The 23,901-nt window shown below is 41.0% G+C and overlaps 2 protein-coding genes across 4 annotated transcripts in view; one reads left to right on the top strand and one right to left on the bottom strand.

The window, feature by feature from the left end:
* The window catches only part of LOC117400295 (protein NDRG1-like), a 38,034-nt gene extending 35,631 nt beyond the window's left edge, over positions 1 to 2,403 (top strand). For both annotated transcript variants that reach the window (XM_034000035.3, XM_034000036.3), the window contains one exon: positions 1,340 to 2,403. In XM_034000035.3, the coding sequence (XP_033855926.1) occupies positions 1,340 to 1,602 (263 nt within the window). In that variant the 3' untranslated portion in view covers positions 1,603 to 2,403. The remainder of the gene's footprint in view (positions 1 to 1,339) is intronic.
* ccn4b (cellular communication network factor 4b) lies at positions 2,374 to 23,579 on the bottom strand. 2 transcript variants are annotated; one of them, XM_034000037.3, is made up of 5 exons: positions 23,321 to 23,579; positions 8,969 to 9,245; positions 6,135 to 6,389; positions 5,359 to 5,549; positions 2,374 to 4,794 (listed from the first exon to the last, which is right to left on the bottom strand). In XM_034000037.3, exons 1-5 carry the CDS (start codon positions 23,378 to 23,380, stop codon positions 4,495 to 4,497), a joined length of 1,083 nt encoding a protein of 360 aa, XP_033855928.2. In that variant the 5' UTR covers positions 23,381 to 23,579; the 3' UTR covers positions 2,374 to 4,494. The 2 variants fall into 2 exon arrangements, with proteins under 2 accessions (XP_033855928.2, XP_058877461.1); XM_059021478.1 differs by having other exon boundaries at positions 23,444 to 23,578.
* Positions 23,580 to 23,901: the final 322 nt, after the last annotated feature.

Here is a 23,901-nt window from a genome sequence, read left to right on the forward strand (position 1 = left end):
TCCAGGCTATAGGGCGCATCCTGCACTCCACGTGGAGCGCCTAAGTGTATGCAATTGTTAATGTTTCACAGAGGCTTTTATCCATAGTGACTTGCAGAGACTAGGAGGTCAACTACATCACAACTACTGCTGCAGAGTTACTTACAATAGGACTTCATGTTCTGTCTCATACAAAGGACGGAGCACAAGGAGGTTAAGTGACTTGCTCAGGGTCACACGTAGTGAGTCAGTGGCTGAGCTGGGATTTGAACCTGTTATCTCCTGGAAACGAGCCCCTTTCTTTAACCACTCGACCACCAAGCCTCCCTCCTCTTAATAGTTGACTGTGTGTATTCCAAGAAAGTAAATTTGACACCCAGGATTACCCAGCCGAGACCTAGAACTAATATCTGTTTTATATGCTTGATGGACTGGGTGGTATTTACATTAATAGTTGACCTAGTCTGTGTTTTCATGGAAAAATGTACTGGTCCTGTAAGTTTTTTTTTTTTTTTTTTTTTTTTTTTTTTTTTTTTTTTATTGTTTTCTTAAAGTAATGCATTTAAAAGCTCACATACTTAAGTAGTGCTTTGTACCTTATCTGAATAGTACTATCACTTCAGAAGACCTTCATGGTGTCATCTGACTTTCTAAGCCCTTGCATGCTTGCAGTGGCATGAAATATTGAAATTTTTTTGTCTGAATCGTGAATTCTCTCAAACTTCAAGTTGGCAGTAATTAATTTATCCACAACAAATGTGATTAATAATTGGCACTAAGTAGTAGTCTAGAAGTGAACAAAATTTACAAAGTTGTTCAAAAGTAACTAAGTGTTACTGAATACTGAATCTGTTTGCTATGGTGGTGGGAGTTGTTTTTAACATTTTTTTTTTTGTGTGGAGCATGCCAGCTATTGATGATTTAAAAAGTGCTGAGAATTCTCATTTTAAAGTATCCAGGAATAGGGGGCTCGTGGTCATCTGTTAGTAACAGATGTGCGTTATGTACAATCCATGTTGTGGTGGAACACAAACATTGCAAGATGACCCAAATACTTTCTGTATAAGCAACCACAATCCATAAACTAATTTGTATGTATGTATTTGTATTTGAATTACATGCTTTTGTGCTGCTGCCATCTGGTGGTGAAATACAACCACAAGGCTCAGATGCAATGTGATCCTAAAGGAGTACTAACCAAGACTTTCAATTTTTTTTTTTTTTTTTTTTACACCTGTTCTGTCCCCCATTCATTGTGAATTTAAATCATTTTTGGTTTCTATAGTGCATGTGTCTTTAAATATCATATTAACATTTTTCTTCTCGTCCCCTTTTTTTTTTTTTTTTTTTTTTTTTTTAGTGCCCTCAGCCAGTATGACCAGACTTGTCAGGTCGCGCACTGCTTCTGGCTCCAGTGTGACCTCTATGGAGGGGAACCGGAGCCGAGCCCACACCGGTGAAGGCACGAGGAGCCGCTCTCACACTGGAGAGGGCAGTAGGAACCGCACCCACACCTCGGACGGCACTCGCAGCCGCTCGCACACTGACACCAACATCGAATCCAACTCCTCCCATGGGACTGCGGATCCGACCGTCCCCAAGACTATGGAGCTGTCCTGTTAAACCACATCCACATCCTGCTTAAAAAAACAAACAAAAGAAACCCTGTAGACCGTTATCTGTGCTCCACTGCTGCTTGTCACGAAACGAAGGTTCAACCCGACTCAACCAAAGGATTTCTTTGTATTGTTTTGTCTCCTGTTCTGTTTTTAATTACAGATCAACTGAGAGATGTGCAGTTTCTTTCTTTACTTGCTATGCCCTGCTCAGTTTTTAGTTTATGCCCAAAAGCACAATGACCATAAATGGCTTGTAAAAAAAAATTGCCAATAACTTCCTTTTATTGGCTGTCTTTAAAATTGGAGCCATATCAAGCTCAATAGTCTGAAAATAGTTACTTTTTCTAATCGGAGCAGGGCAGTTGATAAATTTAATTGTTTTTTTCTAGTTGTTGAGATAGTAACTGCATTTCATTGTTTACTCAGATCTCTTTGTTTTTGTTTTATAGAAAACCCTGCTTTTTCAGCAGTGGGGTATGCTTCTGACAATCTGCAACTACTTTCTTGGTGGAATTGAGATCGATAATGCTTTTGAAGCTTGGTTATCTTTTGTAAATGGCTAAAAAATGAGGCTTAGTGTTTTGCAGTGGTTTTGGCCACCTTGGAATGGTGGCAAATGCCCTCAGCTACACTACACTGTTTCCAATGTTTGGTTAACTGATTTTTCTTTTTATTATCCATTACATAACAGAACGTTAATGTCTTTGTAGTTCATAAGCTTTAAATTCCAGTTTGCTTTAGGTTTTAAATGTTCTTGTCATTGTAACGTCCTTCATGGAAATTGCATTTTTAAAGCTTTTCTTGTTGTAAATAAAAAATAAACACTTGGCAAACGATTAATGTACTGCTATTTTGTAAATTACATTGTTCTATGCAAGTTATTTTTTTTTTGTTTTCCCCCAACAGAACAAAAAAGTGCCATTGAACCTAATATTTGCATTTAAAGCTTTTGTTTTATTTTATCTGTGCTAGTGTAAAAGCAATGTTTAATATTTGATCATTATAGCACGTACTCTACAGGGTGAGCCGACTGAAACAGCTTAATATTTCAATGAAGTTGTAACTATTGATTTAAGTTTGCTTTTATAGAAAAAAATAAAATTGACCTTGTAAAGATACAAAATTGTAGAGGGAGAGAATAAATCTGTTTTCCTAATGACAAACATGTATTTATTTAAAAATAAAATGTTTAACTTTGCAAATACTGTTTCTTTAAGTTGTGTTCTTTTCTTTTTCATTTTTTTTTTTTTTTTTTTAAATGCCGTTATAATGAAAATGGTGATTCAGGGTTCAGCTCCTTTTAATATTGTTTCCAAACGCCCTGATCAGACAATAGAAGGAAATGATTGACCTGTAATGAGCATTAACTAGCATTGCAGGGAGGTGAACATATGGAATATCCCAATCATTTGAACCAACCATGAAACCCAGGGAATAATGCAAACAAGAATGAGCGACTTCATATCAAATGATTATTTATTATATTGACTTTATATAGAATTAAATATACTTTTCATAAAGCGTTCTTATATACTATGTATCCCTGATTTGGAAAACAAATCTTAGATTACAGTTAAGTATTCTACTGGCTGTGTATTATGCATTAACATACAGTATAATTAAAACCAGAACTTTAAACCTTTCAGATGGACTGGTTTCTGGGAGGCTGAAAACATTGTGGCAAAGCTTCATTTAGGGGAAAAGTGTAACAGTAAAAATGTATTTGCCTTAAAACGTCTCCTTAAATGCCTTGGTATGGTGGGACTAACAGGGTTAAACGTGTTTGGTGTTTTTTTTTTTATTATCATTTTCTCACTTAACTCATGTTGCCACATTTTTAGTTTCTGGTGATTTTTGGTTTTACAATCAAATTTCCATTGGGGTCCATGGGTTCCTTTTTCAGCTTCAACAGAACGTTTACATTCGGAGAGGCCTATAAGTGGCGCTTGTGTATGGGCTGTACTGTGGCTAATTTAAACATTAACATTAACAGTAAAATGTTCAATTAACTATGCACAAAGGGCACCCTCTGGTGGACAAACACTATATACCTTTAAACCTTGAGTGGTTTTAACAAACCTGTATATTGTATATGCAATTCTGCATATACTGTAATATACAGTACTTATAACCAATCGGCTGCAGCCCACACCTCTATAATTGCGCTCGGTACTCAGAATGTAGCTTACAATAATACGTGGAAGAAATATCTTTATTCCATTGATCTAAACAGTGGGGGATCTAATTACCGCCAGCATTTAAATTATTAAATTAGAACTGAACTTGTCATTCTAGAGTACTTACTTTTAATGAGAAAAAACTACAATAGCGGTTCAGATCATTTGAATAGAGCCCACGTGGATTCAGAGCGGTCCTGGATAGTACTTTTCAAGTGAAGATCGTTTTATGTAAAAAAATAATTTTGGGGTTTCCTATTAGAACACACGCTGTGATTAAAAGTTCAATGTTTGTGGAATGTCTGCAGCATAAACACAGTGTCAGGGTAAAGGAAGTGTGGAGAATAGCAAGAACACTAACATGAGTGGACCCATAAGTGGTTTGCTACATATTACTAATAGGCAATACCTAAAGCAGTTACTCTGTCCTGCCTAGGACAACGTCATTAACACCATTTCATAATACTAATGCACCTCTTCAAATAGGAACAGGTTAGTTTTAGATATACCCTCCCCCCCTTTTTAGAATAAAGAGGTTTCTTTACAATCTCTCCAGGATTTAACCTGCAAGTGAAAAACAATCATTTAAACTTTATATACAGTAAGTGTATCGCAGTTCTGTGGGTCAATAGCTAGAGTTGTCTTTTATTACTGCAGGGCTAATCTGATGTATTTCAATCAGATGGCTGGGTGGGTTTAACATCGCAAACCTCCTCTTCTTAGTTTCCAATTTCAGAGCGATCATAATAGTGCTCCAAGTCTGCAAAAATGTCATTGGGGTTTTTACAACTCAAGTTGCAAAAGCAAGCATTGATCCACATCACTGGCCAGGAGAACATGGATCCATTGGGGCACTCAAACTGGACCTCGATAGTCTTTGACTTGTATGGAATGCAGCACCGGTTGTCTGTGCAGACCCCACAGTACTTTGGCCTGTATGTCTTTTTACTGATGCACCCTGATATGGTAAAGTTCTTCGGTTCATCCTCTCTGTACACATTCAGACATTTCTTCTCAGGCTGTAAGGCAACAAGAAACAATGGAGGATGTACGTAGTTAACCAATGTGTAATCACTTAACATGTGTGTGTTTAAAATGAATACAGGATGTACGCAGTTAACCAATCTCTATTCAGTTAACGTTTCTGTGTTTAAAATGCATACAATTCAATGTGCATTTCATACTGAGCAGGGAATAATCTAACACTGCAATATAGTAAACTATCGACGAGCTGGAAAAGATGAGGCATTGCTGTTTGTGCCCCTTCACTGTCCTCACCATGACTGTTACCCTGTTTGTTACAGATGAGGCATTGCTGTTTGTGCCCCTTCACTGTCCTCACCATGACTGTTACCCTGTTTGTTACAGATGAGGCATTGCTGTTTGTTTTGTTTGTTTCATTTCTCAGTTGTATTTCTTGTTTTGTATTGCCTTGTCAGGCTTGTGGTTTACAGTCTATAAAATTTTCCAGTGTGTTTCAACACCGTACCTTAACGCCTAATAGAGGACTTTCAGTATTACTGAATAATAATTTGAATGCACAAGTAACAAACTGTACCGTACCATTGTGGCTCATTCCTTACCTTGATGTGCTTGGTGATGTCGACCTCACAGGGTCGGATGTTGCACAGCCGCCTCTCTTTAACCAGCTCGCACTGGTCGTTGGCGTTTGTCACTCTCATCGAGAGGCCTGTTCCGCACGTTTTTGAGCAGGGGCTCCAGGGAGTGGTCTGTGATACACAGTTCTTATGCCAGACCTCGTTTTCATCTGCGTCTAATTAATCACAGGGAGTACAATGAAAACTTGTTGTACGCTTGCTGTATAAAATCAACAGCTCTGGAAATTTATAACAGCACATGTTGGTGAAACGCCAAGATTGGTAAAATGCAAAATCCTCCTTCTACGGATGGTGGTCTCTTTACATATGGGTGTGGGTGTGTTGGGGGGGGGGGGTCCTTTTTATGTGTTCATACAGTATATATACATGTCTTTAGAGCTTGGTTGAATCCTGCAAGAGGACTTGATTATTGAAATATCAATTGGCAACAAACAGTGTGACTGTATGTTGTACTGCACTTAATTGTTACTTCTTTTGCCTTGTGCATCAAAAGATTTCTCTTTATTTTTACACGCTCATCATTTTTTCTCATTTGTTGTAATTATCACTTCAAAGTGAATACAAGTTGCCGAGAAATGCTGAAAACTGAAGCAGTGTTCTCTGCAGCATTACACTTCACATGAGCAGTAATAAGCGGTAATGGCAAATATGTATTGTGCACCAGTAATTTGACTCAATTAAAGCAGTTAAACACCACATGAAGATACACAATGTCTGGACAGGTATGTTGACAGATTTACCTGAGGAGACATGCCGGGGGGATGTCTTCCTGACTTTCTTAGACTCGTCACAGATCCACTGCTCACAGCACTTCCCAGGGACTTTAACCCTCTTGGGGTTCTGACACCAGACGAGGGGCGGGCGAGAGTCTCGGCACACGGGCACGCACCCAATGGCCCCGTTGACACACATGCACTTGTACTTGCAGTTAGGCTGGAAGCTCTGCCCGTTTCGATAAATCACTCCGTTATCCTCACATCCGACCCCGACCATATCTGCACAATCAAACACAGGAACAGCGGCCGTCAAGGCTGCCCGGAACCCAGTAATACCTGCCAAGCATGAATTCTACTTGTGGCAGACTGACCAAGGGTTTTTATGGATTGTTATGCTTTTGCTGCTGTATGATTGCTGCCTATTCACTATTGCTAGGACCCATAGGAAATTAGGGGCCATATTTCCAAAGTGTTTATTCCAGTTTATAATGAACTCCTGTTTTTTGAAAGGAGAACGAAAATCATGTTAATTTTATAAAACTACAACCATATAATCCATGTTCTCTTCCGCACACTCAAGGTGTGCTGCTTCCCATTTTGTAACATTCACATGATTTTTTATCCTTTCAAAAAACAGGAATAAATTAAAGAACGGAGGAAATGCTTTCAAAATATGGCCCTGAATGTGCTCTAGAAGTTTAATAATGGTTGATCCCTGGAGCCAGCATCGCCGTCGTTGTGTGCGCTGAGGTGCTAGGGAGGCTTCAAATAGGCTGATTCCTGGAGCCAGTATTACACGTCAGACATCAATACCGGGCCAATAGGAAATCCACATCACCTGCAGGAAAAGCACTGGAGGCTCATATATTACAATAGGAAATCCACATTACCTGCAGGAAAAGCACTGGAGGCTCGTATATTACAATAGGAAATCCACATCACCTGCAGGAAAAGCACTGGAGGCTCGTATGTTACAATAGGAAATCCACATCACCTGCAGGAAAAGCACTGGAGGCTCGTATGTTACAATAGGAAATCCACATCACCTGCAGGAAAAGCACTGGAGGCTCGTATATTACAATAGGAAATCCACATCACCTGCAGGAAAAGCACTGGAGGCTCGTATATTACAATAGGAAATCCACATCACCTGCAGGAAAAGCACTGGAGGCTCGTATATTACAATAGGAAATCCACATCACCTGCAGGAAAAGCACTGGAGGCTCGTATGTTACAATAGGAAATCCACATCACCTGCAGGAAAAGCACTGGAGGCTCGTATATTACAATAGGAAATCCACATCACCTGCAGGAAAAGCACTGGAGGCTCGTATGTTACAATAGGAAATCCACATCACCTGCAGGAAAAGCACTGGAGGCTCGTATATTACAATAGGAAATCCACATCACCTGCAGGAAAAGCACTGGAGGCTCGTATATTACAATAGGAAATCCACATTACCTGCAGGAAAAGCACTGGAGGCTCGTATATTACAATAGGAAATCCACATCACCTGCAGGAAAAGCACTGGAGGCTCGTATATTACAATAGGAAATCCACATCACTTGCAGGAAAAGCACTGGAGGCTCATATATTACAATAGGAAATCCACATCACCTGCAGGAAAAGCACTGGAGGCTCGTATGTTACAATAGGAAATCCACATCACCTGCAGGAAAAGCACTGGAGGCTCGTATATTACAATAGGAAATCCACATCACCTGCAGGAAAAGCACTGGAGGCTCGTATGTTACAATAGGAAATCCACATCACCTGCAGGAAAAGCACTGGAGGCTCGTATATTACAATAGGAAATCCACATCACCTGCAGGAAAAGCACTGGAGGCTCGTATATTACAATAGGAAATCCACATCACCTGCAGGAAAAGCACTGGAGGCTCGTATGTTACAATAGGAAATCCACATCACCTGCAGGAAAAGCACTGGAGGCTCATATATTACAATAGGAAATCCACATCACCTGCAGGAAAAGCACTGGAGGCTCGTATATTACAATAGGAAATCCACATCACCTGCAGGAAAAGCACTGGAGGCTCGTATATTACAATAGGAAATCCACATCACCTGCAGGAAAAGCACTGGAGGCTCGTATATTACAATAGGAAATCCACATCACCTGCAGGAAAAGCACTGGAGGCTCATATATTACAATAGGAAATCCACATCACCTGCAGGAAAAGCACTGGAGGCTCGTATATTACAATAGGAAATCCACATCACCTGCAGGAAAAGCACTGGAGGCTCGTATATTACAATAGGAAATCCACATCACCTGCAGGAAAAGCACTGGAGGCTCGTATGTTACAATAGGAAATCCACATCACCTGCAGGAAAAGCACTGGAGGCTCATATATTACAATAGGAAATCCACATCACCTGCAGGAAAAGCACTGGAGGCTCGTATATTACAATAGGAAATCCACATCACCTGCAGGAAAAGCACTGGAGGCTCGTATATTACAATAGGAAATCCACATCACCTGCAGGAAAAGCACTGGAGGCTCGTATATTACAATAGGAAATCCACATCACCTGCAGGAAAAGCACTGGAGGCTCGTATATTACAATAGGAAATCCACATCACCTGCAGGAAAAGCACTGGAGGCTCGTATATTACACTTTGCATTACTGGTTTTATTCAAAGATATAAATCAGCAAAATTCCTATTTACTACAAAAGTTTGCAGGAGCTAAGTTCACAATGATCCTTAAGTCTAAAGGGTTAATAAATAAATACAGATATATGGATAGACAGACAGATAGACAGAAACAGTGGCAGATGCATAATATATAAATAATGTCAATATAGTAGCACAAAAATATATGATCTCACTTACGTGCACACACTCCTATTTCGTACCTAGGCTTGTCCATGCTATAGTCGCAGTACAGTCCCTTGTGGTAGTCGCAGGTGTCGGCCTCGTTGCATTTCTCCCCCACCTGTCTGGCGCAGGCTTTGCAGCAGTCACAGCCGTCCATCACCAGACTGACCCCTGCGGAGCAGCGAGGCGGGCTCTTTGGACACTTGCACGGCCACTTGCAGTACTCTGTCCGGTTAAACTGCTCCGTTACTGCGGTCACTGGCGGCATGGCAGTCGAATTCTGGGCACGTGCCTGGAAATAGAATGGAAACAAATAAGAAAGTGACATTAGTTTAACCCTATTCCATTTAAATAAAAAGTGTTGCACAAAATGTCAACCTGTTGCGCATTTAAAATAACTGCACAGCTTTTCTTCCTGTAAGGATTTAGACCTTTTTTTTATGATCTCAGGTATAAATGATTTCACTTCTTCACCTCTATGTTTTTTTTTTGCTTCGTTATGTCACTGTATTATGTACTACAGTATTTTTGTAAAATGGAATGACTTGGCACAGTGAAAACGTTAGGTTATTATCATAAACCTGGTTCCCTGAAATAGGAATATTAACCATTACAAAGGGTCTTTCCGTTTAAGACACCCGAACCTGAAACCAAAGCCTTCTCATCAGAGCAGTGTGACGTGGCTGCTGCTCCACCCGAGAGCATAAAGGAGCTGTGCACACTGACAACGATGTCATTTTCCTTCGAGGACTGCGACCATGAACGCCGTGACCCTCATGTTAATGGTTAATATTCCTATTTCAGGGAACCAGGGTTATGTTCCCAAGTGGGGAATATTAACCATTATAAATAGGTGAGTATACCCAAGCTGTCGCAAGGACATGGTATTATATCACTGAGCTAAAAAGCTAAGCCGAAACCGCCTTGTGCTTGTTAATCAGTATCCAGCAATAGCTGGAAGAACATAGGATGAAAACTCACTTAATGTTCTGTTGTGAAGGTGGACCGAGAAGCTGCCCTCAGCACTCTAGTGCTGAAACCAGGGTTATGCAGATCTACGACATTCAGGTCGGTAGAACCTAGTAAAAGTAAGGGGAGGAGCCCACACTGCTGTATTACATATGTCCTGGACAGATGCACCCTGGAACAAAGCCCATGAAGTCGCCTGACCCCTGGTGGAATGGCCGGTGAGCTTCTTAACTGTTCCTATCTACTATTCCATGGGGCTGCCACACCCCTTGCACTGCTCGTCCATTCTAAACGCTGCCCCAACCCGAGTTGGACGCATCTGTGGTGACAACCTCCCTTCTGGTGACGCTGCCCCGTGCCACACCTAGGCGTAGATGGGCCAGCTGTCTCCACCAAAGAGTGCCTGTAGACAGTGTGGAGACACTGGAGGTTGCGATTCAACATGGGCTGACAAGCTGTGTTGTTGAACCAAGCCTGCAGGGGGTGCATATGCGGGAGACCCAGTGGAAGGGTGTTGGATGCTGCTGCCATCAGGCCAATAAGCATCTGGAAAGCCACAGCTGGCAGTGCCCTGCTGAGCTGAAACAGCTCTAGGCAGGCGGTTATTCTCTCCACTCTGTCGTCTGACAGGGTGGCCAACATGAGCCCTGAGTCCAGGCGCACCCCTAAATAGGTAACTATCTGAGTGGGCACTAACTGGCTCTTTGCATAATTCACCTTCCGGTCCAACCAATGTGCTGGAGACTCGGTGCAAAAGAGCCAATCGTCCAGGTAGTTGAGGAGCCTGATTCCTCTGTCTCAACGGGGCCAGTATAGCCTCTGTGCATTTTGTAAGTACGCATGGAGCTAGAGCGAGGCAGAACACAGAACTGGTAGACTGTTCCCTGAAAAGCAAACCTCAGGGACTTCCTGCGCTGGTTTTATGGGGATGTGAAAATAGGCGTTATTCCAATACTTGGAACAGGACACCCCGTTTTTGTTGGAGGGGTCTGCTATGCAAATGGGCCGCTTTTACAGCATAGCTGCTGCCTCCTGAGCTACCTGAGCAGCGGATTGTGGGTCCAGGACAGTAGTTATTGTCACGCCCTGAAAGGAAGGAGGGAGGTGTTGGAATTGAAGAATGTAACCAGTTTGAACAGTAGTGAACTCCCAGGAGTCTGTGGTGCACTGGTTCCAGTAGTCTAGGTAGCTCCTGGAAAAGGAGACCTGGACCTGTGGCAGAAAAACCGTAGGGCTGCTGCTTCACCTGAGGCACAGGGCGCTTGAAAACACGCCTGCCTCTGTGGAAAGCGGGTGCAGGCTGTCTCCACTGCGCCGGTTTCTGGTGAAACTAAGGCTTAGGGTGGCACTGCACTGCAGTTTTATGAGGTAGAGGCGGGCGTTTAGGGAGAAGGAGCACCAATTCTTTGGAGGACTCCTGTGCGCGATGGGACCGCTGCAGCATCTCGTCCACCGCTGGACCAAACGTGTGACCTAGGGTGACCGGAGCGTCCAACAGTGCTGTTTTGTCTCCGTCAAGCACACATGCTTGGGAGAGCCAAAGTTGCATGCGAGCAGCCACCAGTGATGCCAGATTCCTGCATATGACCTGTCCACCGAGCTTGGAGTCGGAGTAGGTTCCTGGAGACCAAGTGCAGCTCGTCCAGGATGCTGTTGTAGCTTCCCAGGTGTGCGTTAAATGCACTAGCAGCATACACCTTCTTAAGTATGACCTCTGTCACCCTGCACTGCTTGTTCGAGCACACCGCATCCTTGGATAGCAAGGACAGGTTGTCAGGCTGAACAAGAGCTGAACCCAGTAAGGAGAGCCACCGGAACACTGTCCGATTCAGCTCACTGTCCGATCAGATGGGAACCCTGCGTCTTGATCATCAGCCTCCTCTGAGGCGACGATAGACAACATATCGCCCTCCGGATCACAAGCCTCTGCCTGCAAAGGTGCAGTTTGGGTGGGAGGAATGGGAACCGGTGGTATCAGTGGGGCTGAACGCTCTTGCAGCAGTTCAGCAAGGACAACCTGCTGGCATGACATGGCTTCCCATATCTTATCTATCTGTCCCCTGTGTGTTGAACGTGAGCGGCGACATCTCTTCCTTAACCGCTTGGGAGGAAGAGAAGGGGAAGGGGAACTGTAGGAAGACGCTGAGAAGGAAGACGAGGAGCATGGCTTCTCAGGGCCCTTTGAGCTTGCTCAGAGCCCAGACAGACTGTGCACTTATCGTGCCCATCCTTTGCAGGCAGCTTGGCCTTGCAAGAAACACATGCATGGAATCCAGGCATTATAGTAGTGTAGTGTACACAGCAGTAGTGTCAGAGCAAACTAGTACTGCACTCGGTACCGACGCTCGCTACCAGGACAGTGCACTCGGTACTGAACGGTAACCTCGGTCCCGGTATTGGTACCGGGAGCGGGAGCGACAGTGTCGCAGTTAGTGGTGTATTAACAGGGATGCCACCTGTAGAACAACCATTGGCTAACCTTCCAGTCAGTACAGACATGAAAAAAATGTGAAAAGAAAGGTAATTAGAAAGATGATAATTTAATATCAGCGCTCTCTCAAGTATTCAGACTCACCACAAAAGGAAAATGGCACTGTTGTCAGTGTGCGCAGCTCCTTTATGCTCTCAGGGGCAGAGCAGCGGCCACGTCACACTGCTCTGATGAGAAGTCTTTGGTATACGTTTTCAGGTTTGGGTGTCTTAAAGGGAAACACCCATTTGTAACGGTTAATACTCTACTTAAAAGGGAACTGTGATAACAGTACATTGCTTAGTATCCCTTTCAACAAAAGTGCACATTATATCATTGAAATAGGGGTATAAATCCAACCAAAAATGAACCTAGACCTAGCTGGTCTGAATCCAGCTATGCTTAGCAGGGGCTCCAAAGCATTTCTATCTGGTAGCTGACAAGGTGCCAAAGTGAAAAGAATTTTAAGAAACTGTTCCCACCAAACAAGCAAGTGTTAGCCCAAGACTGACAGAGGTGAAGAGGCTGAACACTCTTCACTGCATCCTTTCTGTGGGGAAATATGAGAGCATTGCATTCCCCAGCAAAGAACAATCACATGATCAGTAAAATTCATTACAATGCACAGTAAAGCTCTGCAATATTATACTACGGAGAAAGTCTTCTAAGCTGAAGAAGCAAAAAGCTTAGCGCTCGGTAAACTACGAACCATCCCAGCAAGATTACATCAATCATGTGGCAAGGTGTTTACACTTTCTACATGGTCAGCAGGGATTCTCACTGGCTGAAGGTCATCTACCTATACTTGGCAGGAGTTAAAAGGATAAAATGTCCCCACCTACCAAGACGTAATTAATCTCCTGTGAAAAAATACCTGTCTGTGAATGGCATTCTCTTGGTAGGGGGCAGATTTATGGACAGAACATGAGGCAAGAAAGAAACAGGGGAAGTACACGTCAGCAGCATGTGGTTTATCTTAGCCTTGGCTTCAAACACAATGACCCTTTTTAAAGTATTACTCCATCCTTATTACAGCGCATACATTATTTGAATCTTGCCTTTGCTACAAAGCTTTAGAAAGCCTCTAGATTTAAACTATATAAATCATATACAGTGAAGGGGAAACATTTATTTGGTAAACAAGCTGAAAAAACTAATCTGGACCAGGAAAGTCACAGCTAATACAAATCACAGGAGAGTCACAGCTAATGCAAATCCTTTCTAAAGACATGCTGTAAGTACCCCTGAAGTGGGGCATGATGACGCAGTCCAGGAATTCAGCAGCCAATCCCCTTTGAGTGCCTGGGTTAGACCAGCTTACAGCAGGTTACCAGTGGCATCAGCAGGGAGTCTCAAATTATACCTTAAAGGGCAGTAATCAAAAACCCAAACACTATCACTGGACACATTCTCCAAAAGAATGTCTCCAAGAGAGGCACTGAGACCTGTCCCTCCACAGCAGCCTGGAGGCAATATTACAGAGCTCATCTTGGGTTCTGTTTTCCACTAATAAGGCATGACTTCCTAAGTTTAGTAACTTAAAAACAATGCCGCTATAAACACACTTTCTGTAATTACACCGGTTTCAGAATTGCATTTGACACTTCATATTGCATGTCCCTTAAACATATATAACTTGAATGATCATTTTTAATACATCTTAATAAGGGAAGTCCAGCCCATTGCCACTGCTTGTGCTTAACCTCTTCGATCCTTTTGTTCACTATAGCGAACATTTTTCATTTGAAATTGCCCGTGCTACCCTCAGCCAGAGAGCCCTTGGGTACGGACATTCAGAATACTGAACGTTCAATATTTCAGGGGTTCCAAATATTGGTCTTGTAAATAGCCAACTTTCATTTCTCTTAATAAAGAAACCTGGTCTCAGGACGAATGAGGTTAATACATGAGGGCCCCTTCTATAAACTCATAAGAAATCATCCGGGGGAAAAAAACAGCATTTTTTGCATGATGAGACATAATACAATGTAGTACAGATTCTAATAAGGTAGTGTTGTCTTTAGGAAGAAATGCAATGGGCATATTATCATTTAAGCAAATATAATTTGTACTTTCTACAATCACAGTGTATATGAAATTACACCTTTCAAGCACCGGAATTATATTCCCCTTCCTTATATATGGCCCATTCCAAACCATAGTAAGCCACCCAACAACTGTTGTTAGTTTCTATAAATGTCTAGAAAAATGACAAATTCATGGCAGACTTAATTAATCAAAACAGACCTAAACCTGGAAGAGGGCAGCGTTCTTTTTATCAAGGCTCTTGGAAGAGCAAGTGATTTATCCCACAATTAAACGGTTTACGATTGAGATAAAGCGATTATTATCTTACGTTAATTAGGTAAACAATTTGTTTATTTAACAGACGCCTTTATCCAAGGCAACTTACAGAGACTAGGGTGTGTGAACTGTGCATCAGCTGCAGAGTCACTTACAACTACGTCTCACCCGAAAGACGGAGCACAAGGAGGTTAAGTGACTTGCTCAGGGTCACACAATGAGTCAGTGGCTCAGGTGGGATTTGAAGTCAATCATATTAAAACATGGTTCCAGAATAATATTTTTAATACACGTTACTATAGTAAATGAAAAGTACGCAAAATGCTTGGAATTAAAGAAAAAAAAAACTAGTTAAATATGATTATAAGACCTAGTTAATGAAAGTGAAAGTGTCCACGGATTGGAAAGGGAATCTGTAGTGGTTGTGCAGCAGTCAGAGGTTGTTGTTTTTTGTTAGTTTAATATGAAAACAGTAATTTTCAAGTAGTATATTCCAATAAGAAGCATTCTTTAAAAGCACACTGTATAGTTTTAAAACTATTTTTAATTGGTGCCCTGTTTCTGAGCTTTGGAAATCTCTGGAATTACCCTAACTCTGGCTGATCTAATGTAAGTTACACGTATGCTGATCTAATGTATGTTATACGTATGCTGATCTAGTTCACGTTACACGTATGCATATGACAGGCAACTAGAAGCCAAGAGCAGTTCATAGACTTACACTACAGTCAAAACATGTGAACACAATACTTGAATAATGCATTAAGAACTACTCAGAATGAAGGCACACATAAAAATGTAAACAAAATGTAATTGAAAACTACTGGCTCTTAAATATTACCAAATTAGCAAGATTTACATGGGAAAACCCAGTGCAAATGATCAGAGAATTCAGAATTCACCCAAACATTTTTTTATTTAATTTTAAGAGAAAGATTGCATGCATTCACTGGCTGCCAAAAATTACTTGCTTGCACTGGCTATGTTCCTACAAGCATTTCACATTGTGAATTCCTGACCTTGAGTGTTGTACATTCATCATAGCAAACCTTCCAAGAATGTCATGCTTGACATGCAGAATAGCTTCAAGCAAAACTCTTTCAACAGATACTGCTGAATATGTTTCCATCTCACCCAAAGTTATTATTTTATGAATCTCCAACTGTCATTACATGGCCCTTCAACTATTATACACTCTGCTTTCTTTCCTCAATGCTAATAATGAAAAGGGGTTTCAGGTGGAACCTATCACACTGTCAGGATACTTTTGCAACACAATGGCTCACTATTGTCACACGTGACCCTCAAACCCCTTCTCTCTTAAGGTCTTGGCTCCTTTTGAATGGAAGGCCTATGCAGCCAAAGTAACTGGTCCTTCGATCGAACCAACTTTATTTATCAGGGAGTTCCTCATTGATGATGGAGATGATAATGAGGCCTGGGAACCCCCTGATATGAAAAATAGTGAATTCTGGCCAATTCAGATATGCAGAACTGGGCTGCCACAAGCAGAACCAAAACCTTGTCCTGCATGTACCCATATGGTAAAGCATTGTAGAATAATGTTTGAATGTAATGATTTTAAGGAACCTTTAAGAACACAAACAGAAAAGGATTTCCAATCATGATGGGAGCACTCCGGTATCTTTTTTTTTTTTTTTGTTTCAAATTTAGTCGTTGCCAATTATTTTTTATTATTTTCTCCCCAATTTGGAATGGCCAATTATTTTTTTTTAAAGCTCAGCTCACTGCTACCACCCCTGCACTGACTCGGGAGGGCGAAGACAAACACATGCTGTCCTCCGAAGCGTGTGCTGTCAACCAACCGCTTTTTTTTCACACTGCAGACTCACCATGCAGCCACCCAAGAGCTACAGCATCGGAGGACAACGCAGCTCACGGGCAGCTTACAGGCAAGCCCGCAGGCGACCGGCCAGGCTACAGGGATCACTGGTGCGCGGTGAGCCGAGGACACCCTGGCCGACCTAACCCTCCCTCCCCCCGGGCGGCGCTCGGCCAATTGCGTGCCGCCCCCTGGAAGCTCCCGTCCTCGGTCGGCAAAGGAATAGCCTGGACTCGATCTTGCGACGTCCAGACTATAGAGCGCATCCTGCACTGCATGCAGAGCGCCTTTACTGGATTTACTGGGAGCCCACACTCCAGTATCTTGGATGTGAACTACATACTGTGTTCAAGAGACCAGTGGAAGAAAAGTAACTGTTAAGGGCAATAATATTATTGTAAAACTCTATATTGGTTATATTGTTGCAGAAATGAGAGACTCGGTGAACTATAAAACACTGACCTAATTCAATAACCTTGACAGGGCCTCTTGGAATGTGCATGCAGCTAAGTTTCTTATCAGCAATTGCAACTTAGGACTTAAGGGCCCCTGCTTTTAAGTCTTATCTTGTGGGAGTACAAGGATTCTCATGGTACTAGAAAAATATGTTTTAACAACCGAGACAGAACTTACTGACAGACCAAGTGCTCTAACAAACCAGATGTTTAGGATAAATTAAGCTTTCTTACACACAAAGGGAAAGAAAAAGTCCTATGAATATGGGAACAAAATTACAAATTAAAATTAGGTATCAGTTGAGTTTGTTAACACAGACTTAGCTGGTCCATCTTTTGAGGACCTCTCTGCGAAGCTAACTGCTGGGGTTGTACTCAGGGTCTCTGGTTTGGATGACTGTCCTTTCTTTGTTCTGGTTTATATTTTAAGACATGCTTCTCTGCAGAGGGTAAACATAATCTTGAATTTATATCTCACCTATATTGAAGCATGATGCTATAGGATAGGATTATTATTAGCTTTATATATGTTGTCATAAATAGGTGCCTTAGACTGCCTGAAGTGCGTGTTGTAACCATATTGTTTTATATATTATTAATGCTGTTAGTTTGCAAAGACACCAGACACCATCTGTGATCACTCGATATTTAAGTGCTAATAAACCGAAGTAAATATATACACTGATTCGTTAAACTTTGAATATCCGAGTCTGTGTGATTATTCTTCATTAACTGTTCTCTGGGTATGTGAAAATCTGTAAGCCAGTACATGAACAATGAGTTTATATAATCCATTTGTCCTCCTGTTTGCCTCCCCTTATTCAACTAGAGAATTAAAGAAGCGCACCAACGTGACACTATGACCACAGCTGCTGAGAAAGCATTCTTCACTACTAAAATCACAGGGGTTCAAAGCTAATCAAACCCTAATTCGTGTACAACAGGAGGGGTATTTCTGAGATATCCTACCGGTGTCCTTTCACATCAGAAGGAAATGTGGGCCAATATTTCTTGGGCCGTGTCCACTAAAACAAGCTGGTCAGCTTCCAGTAGAAACAATCCCTGCAGGTGGGGACGTGGCTTGTGGTTTACATACTGTAGTCTCTAATTGATTTACAGTTTTACAAGTTATGTTGAAAATGTCTATAAATACTTCCAACTAAATTGGGTTGCACACTAATTATGATTGATGGCTGAAATCCTGCATTCAGACTGGTGAACCCCTTGTTGTTTAATTTGGTATTCAGGAAATAACCCTATTGCTACATCAATTCAATTGAGACAAACAGGCTGTCTACAGCTAGCCCTCATCCAGAGTACAATACACAGTGCATTCAAACCTCTATTTTCCAAACAAATTATTATTATTATTATTATTATTATTTAATTATTTAGCAGGCGCTTTTATCCAAAGCAGCAGACTATATATATATATAAAAGCAAATTAATCATAAACATTTAAAATACACAACTAACTAATAAAATAAGCTGTCGCTCACACCGGCCGGGAAGATGAATCCTAACAATCCTTAACCAGAGGCAGCAGAAACATTGGGAGCAGGGGTCCTTCCAATTCATATGACTTTCCAAATCTATAAACTTCTAAAGTAAGATTTAATACAGACCCTTTACCTTTAAATACATGACACACAGTACTGCATGCAATGTTAACATCAGTGATTCAGTGGGCTGGTTGGCACAATTTCTATAGCAGCAGGGCAGAAGAGAGGCATTAAGACCCAAGAAAAAGTTTACTTTCTTATCTTGCTGTGGGGTTGATGGGGGGCGAAGGGCATCATAAATGTGGAAAATGCACAGTGCTGTATGTTTGCAAATATTCCAGTTGATGTGTATGTGTACAATAAAAAAGAGGACTACAAAAAATATATATATATATTTCAAGAGGCCAAAGCAATTCTATTTATGAAGCACCCTCAGTTACAGTATTACCCCAGAAAAAGATACATTTAAGAAACAAGGACATCAAGTCTCAGAGATATTAAGTCAATCGGATCCTGCTGGGATTTCTTATTGTTCTGATAGTTTTACCCTAGAGTTCTGATTGAGTGTTTAGAAGGTATGGGTGATTTACTGAGATGCACTAGATGGTAAAAGTACAGCCGGTGTAACAGGGGTTCGAGAATGATAAAGCACAGAGCAAGGTAACATAACCTGCACGGTCAAGTGTAAAAAGAGCCGTGCACTCTTACCATGCTAGATGCCAATAAAGGGTGAACTGAGGTGTAAAAACCTGCTGCCAAACAACCTATGTACCCCCTTCAAGATGCACTGTGAAAACACACATTCTAAACTAAAGCACGGTAAACTACAAACGTACCTCAAATTGACCATAGCAAGCTTTTATAAGTATATTTATATAAGTATATAAATACACTTTCTATTAAACAGAAACCAAACACATTTGTGCGTTGTGTCAACCTTATGGGTAAGTTTAAAATATAAAGTAAAAATCCAACACATTTCCTGGGTCAAACAACAAAGTATTCCTGTCCTGTGTTCAGGACACTGTGTTGAATATCCATCTCTCTTCTGTATCTTTAACGCCAGCTATGGCTCTGACAACACCATGCTAGATTGGAGCAGCAATGCTTTATGAAGATCAGTCATTACCTCTGGCAGCCACAAGAGGGTGACAGAGTAAAGTACACAGCCATTTAGTTCTGCTTTGAAACACTGTTTCGAATTAGCAAGGAGCAAATCTGGTCAGGAAGCAACATGACTCATTTTGGGATTTACAACCTAGAATAAACTAGCTGTCTTGTCTCTCCAGAGAGCTGACTCCAGACTCCGGATAAAAATATCCCACTAAAATCGTGAAAGCAAACACAGCCAGTTTTATCGCAGTTGTTTGCATTGTTAGGGGCATTCTTTGGACTGGAGGGGAGAGTCACGCGCTAAACATCTATATAAACGGCCAGGGTGTGGTTTCATGGTCATCCAAAATATAAAGAAGTGAATTCGCTGTCATCAACATCCTGCAGGATTTTTAAGCCTCAAGGAACCAACAACTTACATGAAGTTCATATAAAATTATCATGTGTACAAAGGGTTAATAACCCATAACTGTGGGTGGGCCACTATTATGGAGAATGTTGCTAACAAATCAACAAACCATTACTGCCTATGCCCTTTATTATAGCGCAGGGCTGATAAAGGGTCTGCAGTACTTTCTACACAGGCTAGTGCGATAGCAACCTGAACCCACGTGAGGTAGTGCACCTGTAACTGTCCCCACAAGCAATGCTATTTTATCTCAAGGGCTTTCTCCAAAGGGATGGTCCCGGTTCGAAGGAAGGGTAGTAGCAGTTGAGGGATTCTGGTTATTCAAGGTCATTATTTTTTTTTTTTCTATTTAGCTTTCGTTAGGCTTCACCTGCCCACCACCGACATTAAAAATAACCTAAATAAAAAAAACTACAACAGAATTCCCTCATCGACACTTTATTATTTTATCCAAACTATTTTTAGGTTAACTATCGAATCCAGTCCACTGGCTGTCCTACTTACTGACACTATAAAATTAAAAAAACTACAGACCTGTTAACACTAGCAGATGTATCCTAACTCTACCCCATCCCTTGCCATAAAATAATAAAAAAAAAAACTACAGACCTGTTAACACTAGCAGATGTTTTCCTAACTACCCCATCCCTTACCCTCTGCTGCTAGTTTCAGATATGGTAACAGAGTCTGGTTAAATCTGTAACAGCTGGTTTAAGTTACATTACTTTTGGTGTTTCCGGTTGTCCTCTCCAGCTATGTCATCTAACATCACATTCCTGTGGACAATTGATGCCACCATGGCAGTTTGTGGAATTGAGTTTTTACCTGGTTATTGAGTTGCAATTCAGTATAATGACTTTTAAAACTTGTAACGGAAACCACATCTGACTTTCAAGAACTCAACAAACCAGCCCAGGGGGGGATTTGTGTAATAAGTATTTATGACACCTGAAAGCTTCTCTAACTAACGTGTCTCACACTGTGTGTCTCCACTTCATTCTGGCATACTCACACATTGCCTGTATTTCATATCTGCTGTTGAGGTAACAATTTCAATCACCACATCTCCTAGATCTCCTACATTAAAATAACGATGCCAATAAGTGTTAATGTTACAGTTAATGTGTTTGTTATGTGTCACTGTGCTAACAAAAGCTGAGCTAAAAAAAAAAAAAAGAAAAACACCTCAAGCAGACATTATTTCAAATACTTTGGTAATGCAGCCTCAAACAGTAATATTAATGCTGGCAAAATGCCGACAGTCTCTAAGGAAAGATGGACTGATTTAAAACAATAGGAATTCCCTGTGGTACTGTGTCTTTCTCCATGAAGAATACATTTCCTTTCAATAATATCATAATCTGTCCATAACCAGCATTCAATGCCATCTAGCATTTTCACCTTTTACCACTAGACAGACCACATTGTTAACTTATAACATCTTTATTGACATTTGTAATAATGGACTCATTTGCATGTTAGCTTCAAAAAAAAAGATTAATTTTTCCAGATTTATTTTTTCAGATTTAATTGCTAACGACACAGATTGTACTCACTTTAAAATGCTGAAAGATCATGTTTTTCAGATTTATCTGTTAACTAAATGTTGGGTGCCAAGTGTAAAATAAATATTTATGTTCCATGTCTTTTTTCAGGGATTTATTTGTCAGATTCCCAGATTTAACAGGTCAGCTAAATGTTGACTCCCAAGTGTAAATTTTTTTTTTAAAAGACTGAAGCATTTCTTCTCAGATTGAATTGTCATATTGACTTTAAATGTTGCATTTTTGATACACATTTTCAATATTTACAAATGATATCTGAAAGTACACATTTCAAAACTTTGAAGTATGTTATTGTTAAAATGTATGTATTAAGCTAAATTGGTGGAAAAAAAAATTGGTTAAATCTAAGAAAAAGTATGTGATTTGGAACATAAGAAAGTTTACAAATGAGAGGAGGCCGTTCAGCCCATCTTGCTTGTTTGATTGTTAGTAGCTTATTGATCCCAGAATCTCATCAAGCAGCTTCTTGAAGGATCCCAGGGTATCAGCTTCAACAACATTACTGGGGAGTTGGTTCCAGACCCTCACAATTCTCTGTGTAAAAAAGTGCCTCCTATTTTCTGTTCTGAATGCCCCTTTATCTAATCTCCATTTATGACCCCTAGTCCTTGTTTCTTTTTTTCAGGTAAAAAAATTCAGTTCTTTTAGCCTAGATTCAGTTCTTTTAGCCTGTGTGCATACCACATGCCTTTTAAACCCGGGATAATTCTGGTTGCTCCTTTTTGCACTCTTTCTAGAGCAGCAATATCCTTTTTGTAATTGCAGGTTAAGACTGATTGTGGTTCTAGCAATGCAGCACTGTCAATCATCCCAACCCCAGCCACACCTCGCAAACCATGGTGAGCCACCAACTAAACAACGCAGAACCGCAGTCTCTCAAAACAAACAGACAGAAACACATATCGGTACTTTTTTTCAGAGTGAAACTTTAACGTTAACGGTTGTTTGGATTGGATATTTAGTTTTGCACAAACTATGTCTGTCAAGGAAGAGGTCAAACACAAGCTAATGTTCATCCAATTATACTGTGAAAGGATTCACAATTTGCAAACAATTAATTAATTTTAGGCCAGTGATACTTGTTGTTTCAAAGGTGTCTCGTTTATGTTAAGTTCCTTTCCGCGCATTTTGTTTGTTTGTTTGTTTTTTTAAATTTGCCTTTACGCACAAAGGAAGATAGTCTTTTAATACAAATATGATGTTGCTCATTTGTATGTAGGTAATCTTGATTATGTGTCACGATGGCAAGTGATTCAGTTTAGTTTTTTACTCTGACAAGCTGTATACAGTATATTATTTTATACCATAGCATTCCTTTTCAATTCTGTGATAGTGGAACGCTATTGCCACGTGTGTAGTGTCAGCGCTACTGAATTGATAACGACACTGACCAGCTATCATTACTAAACATGTTTTCAGAGCTACAAGTTAAACCATACCGTTTCTTTTCAAACCCTTAACTTGCTTCACAGCTGCACTTGGAACTGTATTACAAACACACATTCACCCCGTTATTTACATTTAACTCCTTCAGTAATTGACTTGTCAGTTTCGCCCTGCAACTGTTATAGCTTCTATACTGTGCTTTCCAGTATATTCCCTTCCATGCTTTCTGCTATCCATTCTTTGATTTATTTGCTAATGTGCATCCACGCATCCCAGACCTCTTTTGACGTTTACGTCTTGTTTGCTCTTGCAAGCATCACAATAAACAGGTAACTCAATACACCGACTCACCTGAGGAATGCTGACTGCTATTAATATAACTAGAATCCAACAAGGCAGGAGCCACCTCATTACTGGAAACCAGTGTCAAATGCATTGAACCCAGAATGAGATCCTTTTAAAAACAAAACGTACCAGCTTCTCAAGAGCTTTTAAAGCATCCCTGCGCTGATAATTCCACTGACGGATTTTCTCTGTTTGGAGTTTTTATTAAAGACAGCCCTGACGTCAGGGTTAAGGACAAGCCCTGTATTCTCCCTTCAGTCAAACTTCCCCGCACTGTTGCCATGTCCGCTTATAATAAGCGGGATCTGGCTTGTTTTATTGAGAGTCGCTTTAAGTTTTGGAGAGTCGCGGGTTCTTTTGTAATAGGTGACGTTTCAACAGTTAAAAGTGGTTGTAGGAGTGGTTTTGGTGATTGACTGTATAAGCACGCCATTAGAAAAAAAATGTATACCCCCCCCCCCCCCCCCTGAAATGGGTTGGACTTGTTTTGAAAGGCAGTGCCGCTTTCTTTTCTCGTGAGACTTGGCAACACTGCTTCCCTTCTCTCCTCTCCTCCTCCTGACTGCACGGACAAAACGGCTTGGCTG

This window comes from Acipenser ruthenus, chromosome 4, assembly GCF_902713425.1.
Source record: "Acipenser ruthenus chromosome 4, fAciRut3.2 maternal haplotype, whole genome shotgun sequence".
In the NCBI taxonomy this organism is placed as follows: domain Eukaryota; kingdom Metazoa; phylum Chordata; class Actinopteri; order Acipenseriformes; family Acipenseridae; genus Acipenser; species Acipenser ruthenus.